The sequence below is a fragment of the Protopterus annectens genome, chromosome 15.part0 (assembly GCF_019279795.1).
Source record: "Protopterus annectens isolate FY-2018-M chromosome 15.part0, PAN1.0, whole genome shotgun sequence".
Classification (NCBI taxonomy): domain Eukaryota; kingdom Metazoa; phylum Chordata; order Ceratodontiformes; family Protopteridae; genus Protopterus; species Protopterus annectens.
Genome location: NC_056749.1, coordinates 694,488,872 through 694,510,225, shown reverse-complemented (window position 1 = coordinate 694,510,225; position 21,354 = coordinate 694,488,872). Strand labels below are relative to the sequence as shown.

The following is a 21,354-nucleotide window of genomic DNA, read 5'->3' as shown; positions in this document are numbered from 1 at the left end:
TCATGTGGCTTCAAGAATGACACTGCAACCTGTCTCTGGCTTCATAACCTCACGTGGGACTGAGTGGAGTGGGTGGTCATTGTGCAAACTGAGCCTTTCCTGGGTCTAGTGCAGATATTGCAGTAAAGAAGGGGCTGCCCACTCTATTTCCCCATCCTTTTATCGTTTGTTATGCGACACACCTTCCAGTCTCTTATGGAGAACAGTGACCACTTCTGTGAATGTGTCTGGATGGATCATGTCCTGCAGGCAAATGCTATTAGTGACTATAACAGAGCTTAGGAGAAACTACATCATAGGGCCAGTGACAATTTACCACTTCTGTAACAAAGCAACTGTCATTGTACAGATGGCCACGGGTAATGATCCATCTACACAGTCATCCTTAACGTGATATCTATCTGGGGATCAATACCACTCCCTCTTTCCCTCTGGGGAGTTTGACACTGGTGTAGAATATCACCCACCATCATAGGTTATCAGTGGGCAATGCCCCATATGGGTATTCCCTTACACATGTATCATGTACTTCAATAAGCCTAAGACAGAAGCAGATCCATATTGAATATGGTCATTTTGTTCTTATAAGCATTTCAAGTCTTCAGCTGGTACATCAGTCTGAACTAAGTAGTAGGACTATATTTGTTTGCATGCCATTCTGTTTTACAGCTGAAGCCTCACTGGGATTTGGGAGTGTCACAAAGTAACCCTAATGCACTGGGTCTGTCTATTTTCACAGTTGCTTCTGTGCCTGGGCTTTCCACTATAGATGTTGTCATTTTTGATGTCAGGGAAATGTCTGAACCTGATGATGGCTGCCTCAGCTTGAAAGGGTCAGTGGCCAGAGTGGCACTGGCAGACTCGGGTAATGTGGTGAACATTTCAGTCTCCCCTTCTGTAGACACTGCTCCATTGTCTATACAACCTATCCCTCAGTCACAAGACATCACAGTGGGACAGGAGTTGCCTAACACAGCAGCACAGGGTGCACCCTCATTTCCTGTATCCCAGACATTAGAGGGCGCCGCCAGCTCCCATGAGCATGAGGAGGGAAAGGCGCCATTATACCAGTTGTTGCTAATGCCTTGGATCCTGCCCAGCACCTGAGATGAGTATATGTGTGGCTGTCACACAACAGATGTACAAGGCACTCAAAGGCACAGACTAATGACCCTTTAGCCACTGCAGAGCTGCTTTGTGTGGTAAATGGTCTACCCGATGATCACAAAGACAACTTGGCCATTTAGGTAGCATTTTGGACAGGCACAATGAGGGCTCTCTGTCCTTAAAGTGCCCATGTGCAGTGGACATACCATTCTTGTAGCTTATCCTCTTCTGTCTTTGGTAGTGAAGCCCAGTGTGGGATGGTCAAGAGATGATCTGGGTCCCATAAAGCTACATCCTCCATGTCTACCACAGTTTTTATCGTGGACCACCATAGATGAACATGCAGATGTGGTGTACATGTAGAACCTAACCATATAACATCCAGACATTCCAGCTCACAAAGCTGTCCTGGGTACATTTCTTGGAGGGTGCACCCACATGGCACATGTGCCCCGAGGGTACCTTGGACCTGTCAGAGAGATGCACAGTGCAACAACTTCTGCAAAGCTGCAACCATGCATACATTCTAACATCAAATACTATCACTCACATCTCCCAACATACCCCTTAATGGTGAAACCACCGCCGCTCTTTGCAAAGTCTCAACTCACCATACTCATCAGGATATCTGTTACACACACAGACATACATCATTACCTCTTCTCATACCCCCTGCTGCCAACCTCTTTGGCCTTCCCCACTTGTGCATATGATAACTGTGTACAACCCTCAGTGTTCTGTTACCATATATGTTTGTGTATGATGTGCATCACTGCCAGTCCAAGCACTGCATAGTTTGGTTGTAGTGAGGCATGCATCATGTAGAATGGCAATTGTTACTCTCTTAATCTAGTCCATAGCTGTGAATCATACCATATCATAGAAAATACAAAGCAACTGGTCCCACTGACCATTTACGCCTTGCCAAGGCCTACCCTCAGACCATACCTCGCTTTTTAAAGAAGAGACAATTGTTTAATTCCATTCTGAAAGAAGAAAGTGTGTTGCATTGTTTAGTTTGCAGTGAAAGTGTGTTACGGAGAAGGGGAAGAGTTGCATGACAAGACTGTATTTCCATCTTATTTTGTTTATTTGCTGAAGCAGATTTGAATTTCTGGTTCTAGTGTTAGTGAAACTGACTTTTTTGAGAAGATATAGGAGGTATTGTACTACTGGATCTGAAATGACCCAAAAGACAAGGCACAGCCCATCCTTAAGGAGTCTATAGAACATGAAATAAAAGGATAGTGTTGCCAGTATTTTCTGGTAGTTTATCCAAAGCACCTGCAGATACATCCCAAAAGGGACACTGTGCTCTATAATACTATTAACCCAAAATCAACAGGCAGATTCCGCATGAAGAAAACTACAATATTATCAAACACTGTGTGACCCGGACCACCAGGAAAGCCAAAAATAAAAGGCAGCCGATAATAGTTAGAAAACATACAGAGCTTTAATTTAACAACTGAACACCAAAATAAATGAACAAAACCTACTTAACATCCAATAGTTAAATGCTTTCGTCCAGTAAGCTATAACAAGGACAAGTAGTTGACTCAAGCTGTTTAAAAAAAAACTCACTCTATATAATAGGTCTGATCAATGCAAAATATAGAGGGGTAAGAACTTCCTTAGATCTAGATGAAATACATTTTGCAACCAGTTGTGCCAGGTAAAAGGATTTCTTAACCATTGTTGTCACATGATGGCCAAAGTTAAGAAAATTATCTACCCATGTTCCAAGGTCTTTCAGCACACTTTCATTTTGAACTGGAGTGTTGTCTATATACAAGCTAGATAAATGGATCGTTTACCAAATTTAACAATATTATACTTTTTAGCATTTAGATTTAACCCATTTTTGAGCACCTTTTGTTCATATGTATAAGTTCTAGCTGGGCCTTCCACATATCAGAGGGGGACTTGAGAATAACATCAAAACTGAAGTCATCCACAAACTTGGTTAGTAAAAGCCCATCTTTGCAATTTGGAGATCTCTGAAGTAGTTGGTGAATAGTAGACATCCCAGCATGGAGGCCTAAGGAACACCAGTGGTCACCAATATGTACCTGCCACCCTCATGACATGGGTTCAATCCCTCATCCAGCTAACTATGCGAGGATACATTTGGAGCTCATTCAGCTTATTATGTTAGCATGCGGTACAATGTCCGTGACCTTAGCCAAGCAGAGGTTTCCTGTATGGACAGCATGACCACTCTCTGCAACAAGTGTTATCCTCTCATAGAAGTTGACCAGATTCATTAGATAGGATCTAACAAATGCAGGATTAGACAGGATTTAACAAAGTCATTGCTGGGGGTCAAGCCTTATAAGATTTTTGAAAAAGGTCAGTTATTCCATGGCTTTGCAGATAAGACTAATTGGGCTAATAGGTCTGTAATTTATGAGGTCAGTGGTGAGGATTCACCTTTCTGAAGTGGTATCACACCAGCTGTGTACCGCACTTCAGGGATAAAAACAGTGGCTAAGCACAAGTTGAATAACTGTAGAAATGAGTCCATTAGGGCATCTTTTGTAATGTGTCTTAGGCAATCGAGTATACTGTCAGATCTCATAGATGATGTATTTTTGGTTTAGGAGAGTACCTTTAACAAGTGTTCTTCGATTATGATGGTGGTTTGAGATTCTGTGGAATATGTGGGCCTTGTATAGTTGCCTTGGGGATGGAATTTGCACAGACTGTTAGTATTCTGGCTATATCTACTGCATCCAAGTAGTGCTATATTGGATAAGTTCTGAGCAATGATGGCTGTTATTCCTTAGTTTCTTAATGTCTTCAGATTCTGATGCTAGTAGAAGTCCATGGAATGCCTTTGTTTTCTTGATCTTTTTTTATTTCCTTTGATAACTGAATAATGTTAACTGTGGCTTGAGGGTTTTCCTGAATAGTTTAAGAAGCTTTCTTTTATTGTATTTCATATTCATACATATGGGCCACCAGGTATGTTTCCTTTTAAACTTCACATTTAGTTTTGAAATGGTTAATTACCTGATAACCCCTTACTCTGCTAGTGCTAATAGGTGTTGTAGTGTTTGATTTACACTGAGCCTCATCTTTACCAGGTTTTGGGGCTTAGGTAGGGCCTTTTTAACAGCATTAGCATATGAGAGTTCAGAGTGTGTTTGTGTGGAATGTAGTGGTGCAGTGTGTTACTTACAAGTTGTGTTTGTGAGAGAACGTCCCCACAAATACTTGCATTGCTCACATATAGATAATTACAAGCTAGGTAAAAATTGTCTGTAAGAATCAGGCAGTTACACTGCTTAAGGAAACCTACTGCTATGAGGCTGGCAACTAAGGGTGGATAAGCTGGCTGGACTTTTATTTTAGTCCAAGAATACAGTAAAGGAAATTAATAGTATTTGATTTTAAAAAAAAAAGTTTAGCTAGTGCTGGATCAATAGAAATAATATATTTATGATACTACAGGGACATGGCTTAATGATTTACTAATAGGTGGTTTGTATGTATAGTAAGAGGCGCTAAAGTAATATTACAGGAATATAGCTTAGGAATTTACTTATGATTATGTTTGTAGTGTGAGAGGTTGAAAATAATAGATTAGAAAAGTAAGAATAGTTCCTAGTTACCCATATAGTACTGGGCTCAACTCATCACCAGACAATGGGGATTGCAACTAGAGTCTGTTAGAAAGTGTCAGAATGACTAGCTTCATGTGTAGGGAAGTTGAAACTGGAAGAGCCTGTGTCTATCTAGCATAGTCTTGCAAAGCGGTGCCCAGTGCTGTTTTCCCAGCAGGGAAACAAAAGAACCAACAGTAAATTAGCTAGAAATTCAGATAGTAATGTCCGTCTCCAAAATACAGTAGTGGTTTATTTCTCTATCACAGAACTACCATCACTGGTGCTTAGAAGCCAACACTTGACCAAACACTAGCTGGAAAACTTATACAACAGCAATACACTTAAGGAAAAGCAGAAGAAAACACTAAATCAGACAGAAGAAACACTTTAGCAAGGCAGTAACAACCAGACAACTGTATAAGTAGAACAGAACGTTTTTAAAAATAATCAGTAAAAAGAACAGTAAAACTGAATAAAATAGTACTTAAGTCATGTGGATCACAAGGCAACTACAGGCAAACTCAAACTCTTAGCACAAGAAATCTGAGCAAAGCCTAAAATAAAGAGGGACAAAGGTCCAAAAATAGGGACAGATTATTAATATTGTTCTTATAAACTTAGAAAGTTGCTAGAATAACAGGAGTTGTGGTTGCATGCATTTTCTGGCAGGTACAAAGTCTGAAACTCAAATGTGTATATCATTAAGTGACTTCAATCCCTAGTGATTTTGCCAGAAAACCACAAATTTTATGAGAAACATTCTTAAAATATGTGGCAAAAATCTGGATAGTTAAAAGTTATAACTATATCTGCAACTGAAAACAACTACTTTCCAGCTCTTTATACTAGGAGTCAGCTCAACCACCATATTTAGTAATTTGAAAATATATGCTCTATGCATACCTCTCAGCCTCAACACAATAAATCTAGACAAAGCCATAAATAATGTGGTAACAAAGGTCTAAAAATAGGACTGATTTTTAAATATTGCTCTTACTAATTAATTGATGCAATAATAGGTTTTAGCATGAATTTCCTGAAGGGTATGAAGTCTGAAACACAAACATCCGGCATTATTTTCTGACTTCGATCCTCAGTGATATGCCAGAAAAACATTTGATGAGGAATAGATGAAAAATATGAAGCAAATATCTGGACAGTCTGCAAAAATCTGGGCAGTTGAGAGGTATGGTTCTGTGCACAAACTTCTAAAGTATTTAAATTACAATAGTAAGCAGGCTGCTCTTATTACTTTTTCTCCTAACAGAGAAAACAAAAGAACCAACAGAAAATTAGCTAGGACTTCAGCCAGTAATACCTGCTTCCAGAATAAAATAGCACTTTAGTTTTGTGTCTCAAAGTACATTTGTGTAAGTAAACTTACCATAGTAGTAGAACTTCAGTTAAATTAAATCACTGTGCAGTAGTCTTGGCTATATAGGTTATATCCTGCTTAGGACATAGCAATTGGACATTCTTCCAAAGCCTTGGGTTCGTTCCGGATATGTGGCCAGGTTGATGGTTGCACAAGTTCCAGAGGGAGAAAACCAATAGCCTTGGTGTTCAAAGGTTCAGGACTTTCTTGCCAACTGAAAGAATGGTAGTTGTAGTCCTGGTAAAAGTAAAGAAAGGTACAGAAATACAAATATTTACTCTACGAAAAGGAGGATGGAAGAAGTGAAGGAAAGGCTACTGCAGCAGTGATTTAATTGAACATTTATTGTTATGTTTACTTACACAACTGTACTATGTTCATTCATAAATCACTGCTGCAGTAGCTATAGCTATATGGATAGATTATCACAGCTTAGAGAGACTGGGAGGAGGATGAAGGATGAGAATCCAGGGGCCCCTGAGGAATATATCCTAGCAAAACCTGTTCTAGACATGGAAAAGAAATCTAGTTTATAGTGCTTTGTGAAAGTATGTACAGTGGACTAAGTAGCTGCCTCTAGAATGCTTCAGAGTCTGCCCCTTTCCAACAAGCCATTGAAGTAACAAAGGGCATGGTAGAACGAGTGTCGGTCCTGCCTGGAAGTGTCTTATTATAGTAAGAATAGCAAAAAGAAATAGCAAAGGACAAACATCTGGGAATAGTCTGTTTTGACATGGGTAGCCCTTTTTCTTTCCTTCATAGGAAATAAACAGCTATTCAGCTTTCTTAAATGCCTTAGTTCTGTCAAGATAATATCAGAGTTGTCCATGCACATCCAGTGAAGCAACAGGTAGCACACTTCTTTGGTGCAGAAGGCTGTGGGTTCTTTTCCTGGCAACATGTAGATTGATAACTGACACTGCAGTGCAGCACAAGGAGGGTGCTGCACTCCTGAGTTGGGTGTCCTTCAGATGAGAGGTTAAATTGAGGCCCTATCTTCTTTGGTAGAAGCTCAGCTGGATGTAAAAGATCTCATGGCGCCTGTCAAAAAGAGTAGAGGAAGTTCCCTGATGCCCTGGCCAAAGTTCCCCTAGTAGTACAAATACCACCCCCAGGTCACCCTTGAAAATGGCTACTAGCCTAGCGGGACTGGCCTGGACAGCAAAAAAATGATAAAATAAGAGAATCTTTTGTTCCTGTGTTTGGGGGGCTCCGGAAAGAAGAGAGGAAGACTGATGAATTCATTCAAACCAAACTCTGAAACCACTTTAGGCATAAATGAGGGATTTGTTCTCCATGAAATACAAGACCTTATATGACACTATACTTGCAGATGTTAAAGCAATGAGTAAACAAGTCTTCCAAGTGATGAACTGACCAGATGAACTGGTTCAAATGGAGATTTAACTTTTCCAGCAGAAAAGGAGGCTAACAGATCTACTCAAGAAATTCCCTACAAGTGGATCGGTTTCTGGAAGGCCCTCTCATTCAGTTTCCATTTGTGAGGGTCTGTCCTGGTCCTGCTTAACTCTTGTATGCCATTACATTTTGCCCTAATGGAATGTAGGAAGCTTGAAGGGTTAAGTAGTGCTGAACTGTGACCTCTTGAGCCACCATAGCCAGCCTGCACAGAGGGTAGGACCTGGTGCCCCCTGTTTATTTACTATGACATCACTCTGATGTAGTCTGTGATCACTTGTGACCAGAGCTGATAAAGACAATTAAGTCTGTGAATAGTAGCCAACATCTCTTTCACATTAATGTGCTTTGGCCGGTTTTGTTTGCTCTGTAGACCTTGTGCTTTTATCCCAATGGACACATCTCACCATGCGAAAACCTACACAACTGTTGTTACAAACTGAGCAGGGATGAGAGAGAATGGAATATCTGAGTTCAAGGATAGTGGGTGCATCCAACAAAGTAGTTCTCTCTTCACAAAGCCCAACACTGGAATCTGAAAGAAGTCAGTGGATCAGACACTGCGGCCCAACAGTCTTTAGAAACCATTCAATTTTTCTCATATATAATTTAACCTAGAAAGAAGAATCATAAGCTTTCAGAACAGACAACTGAACAAATTCTGCTGTAAGGTACCTTGTAAGCAAGCACGGAAAACAGATCCTTTACCAGGGAAGGCCTGCACCGATCTCTGCAAGACTTCATATATTGGCTACAGAAGTGTAGTTAGTGCAGGGTGAGAGAGGCAACTGTCTGGGTGCAAAATGGTGGGGGGGGGATGCGATCAGCCATCAGCTGATCCCAATCTCTGTTTACTGCAGTATCAGCTTTTAAAAGCTAGTCTTGTATTTGCAGCCAAACCTTAAGTGCTGTATCACTGTGTGTGTGTGGCAGGATATAAACAGTGGGAATTGTTTGCTACATTTGTAGGAAGCAGTTTGGTACAGTTTAAAAAGAAGGCATTTTTTATTAAAATAAGATGAAGGATGGTTTGGGACAGGGCAGAGAAATGGGAGCTGAATGATAAGCATCTTTTAGATCTGGAGTTAACAAAAACTCAGAGGAGAAATTAGAAGGTTAGCAGAGTTTTTAGGGTCATTTTAAATGTAGGAACTTTCAAATAAAAAAGGTTCAGAAAGGATAGATCAAAACTGGTTTCCAAGAGGGATGCTACTTTGGCACTAGAAAAAATCTCGAGTAAAAACATTGTCCCCACTGACCTGAGGAAAATGGTTCTATGACCCTCCTAATAAGCATTTATTAGATGACTAGGTAAAATAATGAAGTCTGATTTGAACAATGGAAGTGAATCCCCTGAAAAGGAGGTAGGCTTCCCCTTCTGTTTGTTACCCTCCTGAACAACTTTTAGAACCCATTTGCCTGACATGATCTGATACCAAAAGGGAAGATGAAGAACTAGGCTCTGGGACATCTTTAGATACGAGGTAGGAAGGGGAAGAAGAACTACTGCTGCAACACCACCCTCCTCTGAATTACTGGTTAGTCCTTTTCTCTGAAAGGTTTCCTCCGTTGTTTTCTTAAACCTTACTAAAACTTTTCTCGCATATCTGCTCACTAGACACTTGCTTTGAGACAGATTTGCTTCTTGTAAAGGAATTTCTTTTTTCATTTAGAGAAGGAGGGTTGAAATATCTCAGTATCACCCTGAATCAGTGTCCTTATTTCACCAAAATATTTGGGGACTTAAGCAGCAGCAGGACAAAACAAAACCTCCTTATTCAAAGGAGAATTTAAAAAATTCAGAATCAGAGATGAATTACCTTCTAAGGAAGGAAAACTGGCTGTGATGTTACTCAATGTTAAAACAAGCCAACAAATAGGTTAATACATAGGCCTGATAATTTAAAATTCTAAAGGCTGAAGTGGTATAAGAAAAAAATTATTGCCAAACCAGTTAATAACATTCCCATCCTTGCCAGAAAGAGGGGGATTAACAGTAACAAGATGTTTTGCTACAGCAGGACTAGACACAAACAGCTGCAAGGTCAGATCTGGAGTGAGAAACCAAGTAAGTTTAAAAATGATGAACTTTATAATGTCTTGTCTTTTTAGGGGCTGCAGGTTAACTATTAGGCATATCTCAATCCATATAAAAAACATCCTTCAAAGCTGGCAAAAGAGGAGGAATAACAGCAGGCTATGGAATTTCCACTTGTAATAAGTCATAATCTTTAAGGTAGAAAGAATATGAGTTTTCTTCCACTGATGTATCTTATTCACCCTACAGATAGTTTCACAAAAAGAAAATTCCTCCAAAGAAAATCCCAAGCCCTGACTTTATTCAGAATCAGAATTTTGAGCAGAAAAAGAAAATGCTCTATACACATCCCTATCCTGCTCAAACACTGAATTTCAGTTCACCCTCAAGAAGTCGCTGAAAGTTCAAATCACTGAAAACTCATTTCACTGAATGTAAGTACTGTTGGGCAAATAAAACGTATATGCCCTTTTCCCCACTGTAGTTCAATCCAGGAGTTAGTATATATAGTTAAAGGGGTTTGGGGGGCACAGCCCCCCACCTAGATAGATTTTATATTTATGAATCTCATTTCACTGAAAGCTAGCATAAAACCAAAAGTAGGTGGGGGCTACACCCCCCCACACTCCAACTATATATTATAACTCCAGGATCGCACGACAGTGGGGAAAAGGACATATACGTTTTAAGTGCCCAACAGTACTTGCATTCAGTGAAATGAGTTTTCAGTTATTTGAGCTTTCAGCGATTTGATGTGAGTGGTTTGTAATTCAGTGAAATGTGTTTCCAGTGAATGAAAGTAGCCCTATATATGTGTGTATATATATGTGTGTGTACATATATACATATATATATATATATATATATATATATATATATATATATATATATGTGTGTGTGTGTGTGTATATATATATATATATATATATATATATATTTGTTTACAAAAATGCCAGTCATTATTAGATGGCTTCAAACCCTGCAATAAAATTTAGCAAAGATAATAAAGTTAGCTTAGCTTTTTGTTTCTTTTTTGTAGGGGCTCCTTAGGAGACCAACTCATGGATGATATTTCACCAAAGAGAACAGGACTGTTGTCCCTTTTACAAACAGATGCACTCCCACCTTCCCTCCTTTAAGAATGACAGGAGTGGCTCTCTCATACCCACAGAGCAACTGAATAGCCACAGAGAATGTGGCTGACCCCTGGTTAATGGTAGTTAAAGTAGCTTCACCAAAGGGAGCCAGAAACAAAAACGAATGGTCTGAGGAACCAGTGATGGCCACAGCAGAGTCATCCATCAGTGGCGGAGGCATAGAATGAGCCCACTTTGATGGCTAATGCACTTTAAGTTTTCTATTCTTGGATATGAAAGAAGGTAGAACTGTGAAACTGGTATGCTTTCTATGGTTGTGCTGAAAAACATGCCAGATTCCCTGTTAGGGCAGCTGAAATGAGTTAGATATATCAAAAGCATTGTTCACAAACAAAATGCATACTGATCGTCCCAAAACACACTTGCTCCTAATACCATACAGTAAGTTCAACAAAATAAGCACAAGTTCTCATAAGAAGTGCTTACAATAAGCAATAAGATTATAATAAGCACAGACAGTAAAAGTAAATAGCAGGGAAGCAGTCTGTCAAACCAGACAATACTGAGACGCTCATTAAAAATAATTTGTTTCTCAGAAAGCACGTTTCTTACAAAAATAAGTATATATTATAAAGTTTTGTGAAAGTTTTCCACAAATAGAACTCGTCTACAAAGCAATGGAAAGATGGTTAGTCAACTGCCAATCCTCCAAAGCCTGAATGGGGGGAGCTTTCTAAATTCGGCAAGAAAGTACTGAAGTTTTTGGTGTCTGGTTTGCTGTTTTTCTCCCTATGGAGCTTGTGCAGTCAGCAGCATGGATGAAAGTATGATTGGACTTCAAGACTTAAGACTTTCCAACTGTTATATCTAGGCAGGATATAGCCCATTTAACTAAGGCTACTGCAGCAGTGACTTACAAATGAACATCATCTACCACCAAGTAGATTCATAGGATGATGCTAGGCTATTGGGCCAGATGCCCTTATAAGCCTTGCCAAAAATTTGCCCATGTTCCCACAAAGTCAGCACCTGTTTCCCCTGTCCAGCAGGGACACAGGTGGGATACCAGGGGTATATTTTCCGTTTCCCATCCAGTCACCAGGTTCCTCTTAAAGAGGGCTAGAGTGGTACTCTACTTAACATGGAGAGGGAGTCTATTTCACAGATGGGGGAGTCTCTGGGACACAAATCTATCCCACCAACAAGTTCCATTAATGTCACAGACCAGGTTGAGGCCTTGCATGCAGGTTGTCCGAGTTGGATTTTGACTTATGGATATGCAGCAACTCCATCAAGGCTGGGTCCGAGATGGGGCCTTGTATGCTAGACACAGGTCACCTCTGAGCAGTCTGTACCACACTGAGTAGAGGGACAGGGCCTTTAGCCCATTTGTATAGGACTGGTGTTTGAGACCCTGAATTTTCCTGGTCAGGAACCTCTGTGGTCTCTCCAGCTGCTGCATGTGCTTGGCAAGGTACATGCCAAAGGGGGCACTGTGAGCAATAATGGGTCTGATAAGGGATGTTATGACTTCCCTGTTCCTGGGTGAAATACCCTTACATATGAGGTGAGCCATGTAGAAAGTCTTCCATACAATGGAGGCAATGTGGTGATCAAGAGAGAAGTTGCTATCAACCTGGGTGCCCAAGCCACTCACACCTGCTTGTGTGCTTGGTACATTGTTATTAATGTGGTAATTAGTGGGGACACCATTTTCCCCAAAGGGGATAATGATGCATTTCTTGGCATTCAGTTTGTGGCCATGCTTCTGGCACCAGTCATTACTTTGGGTAAGGCCCTCTTGGAGGATGCTCACATCACTAGGGGATGTTAAAACAGCACCCAGTTTGCAGTCATCTGCAAACTTGGTCAGCCACAGACCACTGGTTTTGGCTTGCACCTCAGAAAAGTATATCCCAAACAGAGGCCCCAAGACTGATCCTTGGGGTACACCTCTCATTAGGAGGTCTACTTCTAGAGGTGGCTTCCCCTGTTTTGACTGAGTGGGTTCCATCAGTGAGCCAGTTAGCTACCCATCTGGTAGCATATGGGTTGATGCCTAGCTGGGAGAGTTTATTATGCCTGAGTGGGGAATAGTGTCCAAAGGCTTTGGCTAGGTCAGGGTAGGCGGTGTGCACCATCTTACCCATGACCATGGCTTTGGTGACTGTTTCGAAGAAGTTGACTAAGTTTAATAGGAATGATCTCCCTTTGACAAAACCAAACTGTGTGGGGTGAAGCTTTTGGAGGTTGCCAACGTCCTTGTTTATAAGGTCCATGATAATGCATTCCATGACATTGCAGATCAGGCTAGTTAGACTGATGAGCCTATAATTGCCTAGGTCAGAGGATGCCCCACCTTTATGTAGAGAGAGGACAGTGGCTGTCTTCCATTTGGCTGGGATAAAGCCATTGCTTGGGCTTTAGTTGAACAGTGTGCCTGAGAGCCCATGCCTGAGTTAATCTAGGATACAGGCAGAGATGTTGTCAGCTCCCATTGAGACTATATTTTTTGTCTTTGAGAGGGCATTATAGCCCTGCTCCCCAGTGATGAGGGGGGCAGGTGCTGAAGATGTCCTGGTTTGCTGATAGTGGAGATGGGGGGTGAAGTTTTCACTAAACCTGTGTAGGTTGGCTATATCTATGGCATTTGAGTATGTGGTGTTCTTGACCACCAGTTCAGAGCAGATTTGGGTGTTACCTTTGAGATGGCAGACATATCTGAAGAAGGCCTTGTGATTGTCCTTAGTGGATGTGGCCAATCTGCTTGTTCAAAGGAGAGATTGCTTCCAACTTGGCACCTGCTCCTTCTTGGTCTTGGACAGCAATTTATTCCTTTTATTATAGAGTTTGTTTATTGCTGCTGTCCAGCAGACAGGTTTACTCTTCCTTGAGGAAGATGATTTGGTCCTGTCAGGTATTGCTGAGTCCATACAGCTATGTAGGTGCTCATATAGTTTTTTTGGTGTAGGCTTGGACATTAATGCTTGTTCCAACTGAAGGGATGGTGGTTGTGAAGCTGCTTATACCTGCACTCAGGAGACTGTAGTCAGCTTTGGAAAATGTTTTTGTTTGACTCTGACAAAGGGGGGGGGGCAAGAAGATGGTTACTTTGAAAGTGATTGCTTTATGGTCGGATCTTACAAAGGAGGATGACACTGTAGGGGGGCTACAGTGGCTACTCATGTTGGTTAGTACCAGGTCCAAGATATTTTCACCACTCAAGGGGGTGTCGACCAGTTGACTCAATGCATTGCCAGTGACAAAATCAAGGAATCTCTGGGCATTCATGTTTGGGCTAAAATAGGTCCTACGGCTGGGTAGTTAAAGTCACCCAGGATCATGATAGAGGGTTGAATCTTGATGGATTCAAATAAGTCCAGATAGGTGGAGTGGACAGCCTGAGTCATGGCTGGGGGGTCTGTAGCTAGCTATGATTTGAATAGGTGTTTTGTCAACAGTTAACTGCACTTGGAGTATCTCCTGTGCATCATACAATTTGACCAGCCTGGAGGTGTGTATGCCTTTGATAAATATTGAAACTCCACCTCCTCTGGCTTTGTAGCCCTCCATTTGGGGCCTGATGTAGTCCTCTCTTTGAGGTCTGAATTACCATTGCAGGTGGATAGCCCATGAGGACATGTCCATTCATTTGCAGGAGGATACACACATACACACACACACACACTATGGCGCCTCGAGTGGTGAAAATATCTTGCCCCAAAATCCGGACAATACTAAGAAAGGAGGGGGGTTATCCATATTCATCAAGGACACCCACACCTCAAGACTGGTGGCAACGCATGATGCATCGGAGACCATCCAGGTGCAATTAACCATAGGCAAGACTGCTCTGCAAATTGTAGCATGTTACAGGCCACCCTCACAAACTCAGGAACCTCACATGGCCTTCCTGAAAACACTAGAGGGGATAAATGTATCACCAAACACCATCATACTAGGTGACTTCAATTACCCTAATATAGACTGGGAACACTACTCAAGCCCAAACACCCTAGCCCAAAAGTTCCTGGAATTCATAAACTCAAATGCCATGGAACAACTAGTCACCATCCCCACAAGAGGAGATAACATACTTGATCTCATCATCACGAACATGGGAGCACAATGTTCAACACCGGAAGTATACCCCTCACTGGTGAGATCAGATCACAAACTAATCTCGCTGGAGGTCCTCATTCCACCCCCACCTGAAATAAAAAAGACCACAGTAAAGAACTTCTCGAAAGCCGACTTCACACTTCTATAGTAGAAAATACATCTGAAACAGATATCCTTCAGAAGGGTCTCACAGAAACGGATAACTGGTGCCAGAGCCACGGCCTAAAGTTGAATGCCAAAAAATGCATAGTCATACCCTTCGGGAAAAACAAGGTTACCCCTAGCTACCAAATAGGTGGCAATCCACTGAGCATGGAAGAAGTTATCAGGGACCTGGGGACCCAGGTTGATAGTAATCTGTCATTCGACACCCATGTAGCTAAAGTAGTTAGGAAGACCTTCTACATTGCCCACCTTATCATGAAGGGATTCTCATCTAGATCAAGGGAGGTCATAGTCTCCCTTTACTCATCACTCATCAGACCATTGATTGAGTACAATGCCCCATTCGGAATGTATCTGACCCGACACTTGCAGCAGCTGGAGAGGCCACAAAGTTCCTCACCAAAAGGATAAAGGGTCTCAAAATCTGTCCTATGCTGCCCGACTGAAAGAACTCCAGCTCTATTCAGTCGCCACGCTGCTCAGAGGTGACCTTTGCCTAACATACAAGGCCATGTCAAACCCAGATTTGATGAATATGCTTCACCTCAAAAATCTAGATCCATCAGAGCCACAAGGCGGAGACTTAAACCTCGACACGGCTATTAATAGGACGTGCTGGAGGGATAGATTCATCACCCAAAGACTCCCTATGCTGTGGAACAAAATCCCGGTATATGTGAGGCAGAGCACCTCACTGGCCTTGTTCAAGAGAAATCTTGACCAATGGATGGGAGATCGCAGATATACCCCAGGGATTACCTCAGTGTCACTGCTCGACAGAGGCACAGCAAAATAATGGGTATAGTTCCCCATACTAAAGGGGTGGCGTAAGCCACAAAACGATGGGCTAGGCTTGTAAATGCCCTCGGGCAGATAGCCTAGTATGAACCTATGAACCTATGAACCTATACCAAGTGGGCTGGAGTGAAATTAGATTCCCTTCCTATCTAGTCTTATACACTATAGATCATGGTATTTATCCCATGTGCTATGTCTTACATCTACCTTAACAATCAGACACACTGCTTCTTAGCTAGCTGAATGGCATGCTGAGCCTCACCTTGTATGTTTCCTCCAGAAACTCCTCACCAGGTACCTCCTCTGCTGCTAACTCTGGCACATCTTCCCTGATGGCAAAAATCTGATGTGTTTGTTAACATAACAACATGTTAGACAACTCTGCATATGCAGCAAAAATCTTATTGCATTTTTCTACAGCATACTGCAGGATGCTAGCAAAGGCAACTAAACAGCAGAAATGGGCCTCAATTATTACGGACACATTTTGGTGATATTTTGAGTGCAACAGCACAGTGTTGTATGCATTTTCTGCCTTTCTCTATGGATTTCATACCAATGCCATGAGTCATGTTTACAGGATACTGTATATCCAGCATCACTAGTAAAATGACCCTGTGGGAAGTCATCCAACATAAATTGATAATGTATGTCACAAGTGTGCCACATGTGAGAATCCGGACACTACCTGGTTGGCCCTCTGGCACATTGTATATATGCTCTCTTCATTGTAGACCACCTGTCAGTTGATGGAGTGAAATCTGTTATGGTCATATATTGTTTTACCCATGTCCTCAGTTGGGCCCTTATATCAAAGTGGGTACAGTTGAAGGCACCTAGTCCCTCAGTATTTGAGGTGTTGTTAATCCCCTCTGTACTATATAAGAACCAAATCTATTCCAATGCATGCTGCAGTATGGTACTGAGGAACTGGCGCATCATCCATGAGGCATATGCCTGGGATACATCCACTGTGTTCCTAGTTGGTTGCAGAAAGGTCCCTGTAACTAGGAATGTTAGTAGACATGAATGGAATCCCATGCATCTCATGAGTCTGCATGTGAGGGTAGCACATCTGTACCAGCTCCTGTATGGTGTCTCTGTCCATATGACAGTTTCCCACTATTTCTGTCTCATGGGGGGGCATGAAATGTTAGGCGTGGTCAGAGCCTTCTGTGATAGAGAGTGGCAATGTGTACCTTAATGGCTACTTACAGAGTGGACAGCCTTAAACATGTATATTTGCGCTAATCCTACTGCTATCCCTATCTTTAATGTAGTCCCAGTCCCTGTTCACCAGGACTCTATGACATAGTACTACAATGGCAATTCATGGCTCTTTGCACAGTTTTATACATTTGTGAATTGTTCCACCATATTTTGCACCTCGGGGTGCATTTGCCATCACCCTTATTATAATAATGTTACTCCTTTCAATCTCATTATATGCTCATTTGCACGATGTGCATGCCATAATGTCTCATGGCACTGTGTGGCCACACTGCATGTATCTCTCAACAGCACCCCATGTGCTACCACTCACTGTGCAATTTTACAATTCTCACTACCATACATGACTAAGAATCTTGGGATGCATCTTGATGCTTTCACTGTTGAAAGGCAGTCTTGATTCAATCGGCCTAACTCAGGGCTTCTTACTCATTACCCATCCCGAGCTCTCCCCTCCTCCATTTTCTTTTTTGACAATGGAAGTAAGGACTAAGTAATAAGTATTCATTCAGGTAACTCTAGCCAATTAAGTTTTCTTAAGATTTTAAAATGGTATATGTGGGAAGGTCTTCCAGCCATGCAAAATGCCAGCCTTTTGTACGACTGTTCTAATGTATTTGTGATGGTGGCAAAACTGTTTCATAGAAAATTAAGCATGCTGGAAACTGGGCAGGAAAGCCTATCCATATGGTTCTGTTCTAGAATGGTGTGTGATAACACCTTGGCCTGGAAACCATGTTAAGGTTCTGATGAACTTCAGTGATTGCAGATTTAATGAAGAGGTTATACTTTAGCTTGTCAAAAGTAACATACTTCCAAATAGCATGATTTTGTTTTCAGTAAATGGAGGTATAGGCTCATGATGGCCAACAATTTGACTGTAATGTACATATAGAAGATATAGGACAAAGCATCAAGTCGTTCATATACTGAGCTAAACTGAATTTTTTATTCTGTTAGCCATACCTGGGCCACAATTGTGAAACACAGAAGCAAGATGCTGACACTGTATATTTTACAGTTGTTGATGAAATACCCCAACTCATGTGCAAAAATGGGGAAAAAGGGGGTTATGGGTGGATGGAATCATTTCAAATATAGTTATGCACAACATTCAGTGTATCACCATTTGATATACATCTCAACTGTCCAAATTTTCACAAGATGTTCAGATTTTTTACTTGTATTTTTGATCTGTTCCTCATAAAATGTGTTTTTCTGGCAAATCATTGAGGACTGACATAACACTTAATGACAGACATTAGAATTTCAGAAAAAAAAAAACATACTAACACAAAACCTTTTATTCTAACTAAGTGTATAAGATTGATATATAAAATCTGTCCATATTTTGGGCCTTTGTCACCCCATTTTTTTTTTTTATTTTTTGGCTTTGTCCGTATTTCTTTTGCTAAGACGTTGAAAGGCAAGTCTTTTGATAATCTGGTTTGATTACATTGTATCCAGATTTAGTGGAAAAGCATTCTGTTGAGTTGCTACAGCACTTTTTTACTTAAAGGGGCAGCTCTGTCTGGTCTAGTATGTTTCTTTATAGACAGAGAAAGATGGATGGATAGATAGACAGGCAGAGAGATTAATAGATAGACTACCAAAATAAAACATCTCAGACAAAAAGGCAAACAATGAGAAAAAGGAATGCCTTAGTCAAAGCTTTATTTTTAATAAGCACTTTGGCTTTATATTATAATTATATCTGCTTGACTTAAAGTATTTCTTTAACAACTTGTATAATTGCTGGCAAATTTTCACATCATTGTAATGATAATAATTCATTGTTGTTGTTGTCTTTCGGCTTTTCCCGGTTAGGGGGTCACCCCAGCAGAACTCCGGTCCGCTAATGATTGCCAGTAGATTTTTGACGAACGCCGAGGTGCCAGCTCGACGTTCAACCTTCAACGAAGGCATGCCCATTTACTCATGTCTTTTGAATGCCCACCCAACCACGGGGAGGACATGCAGACTCCACACAGAAGGCACTCCCAACACTCCAGCAGAGAATCGAACGGGAGAACCTCTTGCTGTGAGGTAACAATGCTACCGCTGCACCACCGCGGCATGGTAATGATAGTTTCAAAACAATTCATTTTCAAGGTATGAATTATCTGAATTGCTTCTCTCTTTTCATTTCCACAGGATCAATGAATGATAATAATTCATTGATCCTGTGGAAATGAAAAGAGAGAAGCAATTCAGATAGTTTCAAAACAATTAATTTTCAAGGTATGTATTATAATAATATATTAAGTATTTACAACAAATGTTATAAGTCTTCATTCAAATTGCAATCTAATATGTTATCTTTTTTTATACAAAAGAAAAGGGATCTAAGTAGTACCAGTACACAGAAACAAAGTAGCACCATTTCAGACAAAAAGAGCAATACCGACTTGAGCAGAGAAACTGTTACCAACGTAATCGATGAAAGCAGTGAACAGACTAACAAGCAAAGCAATGCCAGCTCATGCAGTCAAAGCTGCACCATTTCTGACCACCAAAGCACTACCCGCTCAAGAAATAAAAGAAGAACTGACCTGAGTAATCAGAGTAATATTACCACAATCAAACAAAGCAATATCAGCTCGAACAAACAATATAGTACCGACTCAACCAAAGAAAGTAAAGGCAGTACAAAGGCATCCAGGTAAAGTATACTGATGTTTTCTTGTTTTTCACATCTTGTTACTTTATAAATATTTACAGAGTTCTCTGTAGCATTGTTTTCAACTATGTATTGTAGCTAGAAGATTTAAAGTAAAAGTCTAGAAAATAATGTATGCATTAACTGTTTTCGCCATGTGCTGCTGAAAGATGGGCAGAGCTACTTTTGTTTTTTAATTATTTATTTTATTTATTTAGTTCGTTACAATTTACTAACTAAATGAGTGGACTAATCAAGCGACCCTCTACCACCACAATTCATGCTCAAAGGCAATACACAGTGCAAGTAAACATAGGTTATACACTTCAAATATGATCAATCGTTAGATTTACATAGCTGCAAAACTTTAAAACATTCATATACAATTATACAGTTTTTATAAATAGAATGTTATATGGTTTATATGTATTTCTAATAAAGAAGCAGATTTATATTAGGTTTTATCAGTTTATATGGGTAGCAATATTGTTTAGCTGCATGAAGTTGCTACTTAAAGGTTTAAAAATTGAATTTTCTTGAAAAAAAGACCTCAAATGGAGGTGAGTATAAACAGACATTACAGAGGTAGGCTTGAAGACAAAGAGGAGATCACAGAAGTGTAAAGAATTAAATAGCAAAGGAAAACAATTCAGGGACTATAAGCATTTTTAAAATACTAAGCTTTTTAAAGAGCTTGTCCATTATCCCTAAAACCATTAAAAGCAACTTCCTTGAAGAAGTGCTCAGAAAGGGAGTTCTTAAACTTGGTAAGACGATCTTGATGCCTGGTAGTTTATTTCACAGAGATGGGCATATTCATGAGAAGACTCATCCCCCAATGACAGTGTTAAACTGGGGATGGTTGAGTGATATTAAGTTCTCCTGGGAACTCCTTTAGATAAATGGATATTTCTGTAATGGGTAACCAGTTTAGATAATTCAGAAGTTTGCAGTGGAATATGCATGTGTCAACAAGTAAGGCAAATCTGGCAATTTTATTCTCAATGACTTGAAGTCTGAGTGTTGTAAAGAGACTTGAAGACAATAATATATTTTGGGGACAAGTTCATTACTGCTCAGTGCTTTGTAGGTAAAATGAGACTGTAGATGTGATATTCTACAGCAGAGTTTTAGTTGTGAGCTGGCTTTATTAGTGATATTAACAATGTGGGTTGTAAAGCTTGATGTAGAGTCAAGGGTTAGGCCTGAGAATTTGTACTTTATTACAAAAAGAATAATATGGTTATTGTCTGAGATAGTAAGAACACAAAGGTGAGAAGCTCTGTGAAGAGAGAAAAAAAAGCATAATACTGTTTTTTTGTGGTTAATTTGGAGTTTATTTTTGTTGAACTCAATGACAAAGATCAGAGAAACATTGCTAGAGTTAGGCTTGTAGGATTGTGGGACATCTGTTTGCCTGGAGTAATAACATATCATATTAAAAGCCAGAATTCTGAAAATGATTTTATGCTGATAAATATTTTCATAAAACTATCTCATTATGTAGTGGCAGGAAGACGACAGAGTAAAACATTTGTGCAACAGATTTGTCTTGTGTCACTCTGATGTTGTCATTTTATGTTGGGAAGAATCTACAAAACAAGCATGATAACCGTGATCCCAACTTTGCCGGACACATTAGATATCATGTTATTTTCATGTGTTCTGATGGTTTATTTATTTTATTGACTTAAACGGACATTTTCCTAACTTTCAGGTTAAAATATTACTGT

The 21,354-nt window shown here is 40.4% G+C and overlaps 1 protein-coding gene across 1 annotated transcript in view; it reads left to right on the top strand.

Moving 5' to 3' along the window:
• Positions 1–21,354, top strand: part of LOC122789871 (adhesion G-protein coupled receptor G4-like) — a 464,784-nt gene that overhangs the window by 395,579 nt on the left and 47,851 nt on the right. Inside the window, exon 10 of the mRNA XM_044057305.1 lies at positions 19,299–19,624. Coding sequence (XP_043913240.1) covers positions 19,299–19,624 — 326 coding nt within the window. The remainder of the gene's footprint in view (positions 1–19,298; positions 19,625–21,354) is intronic.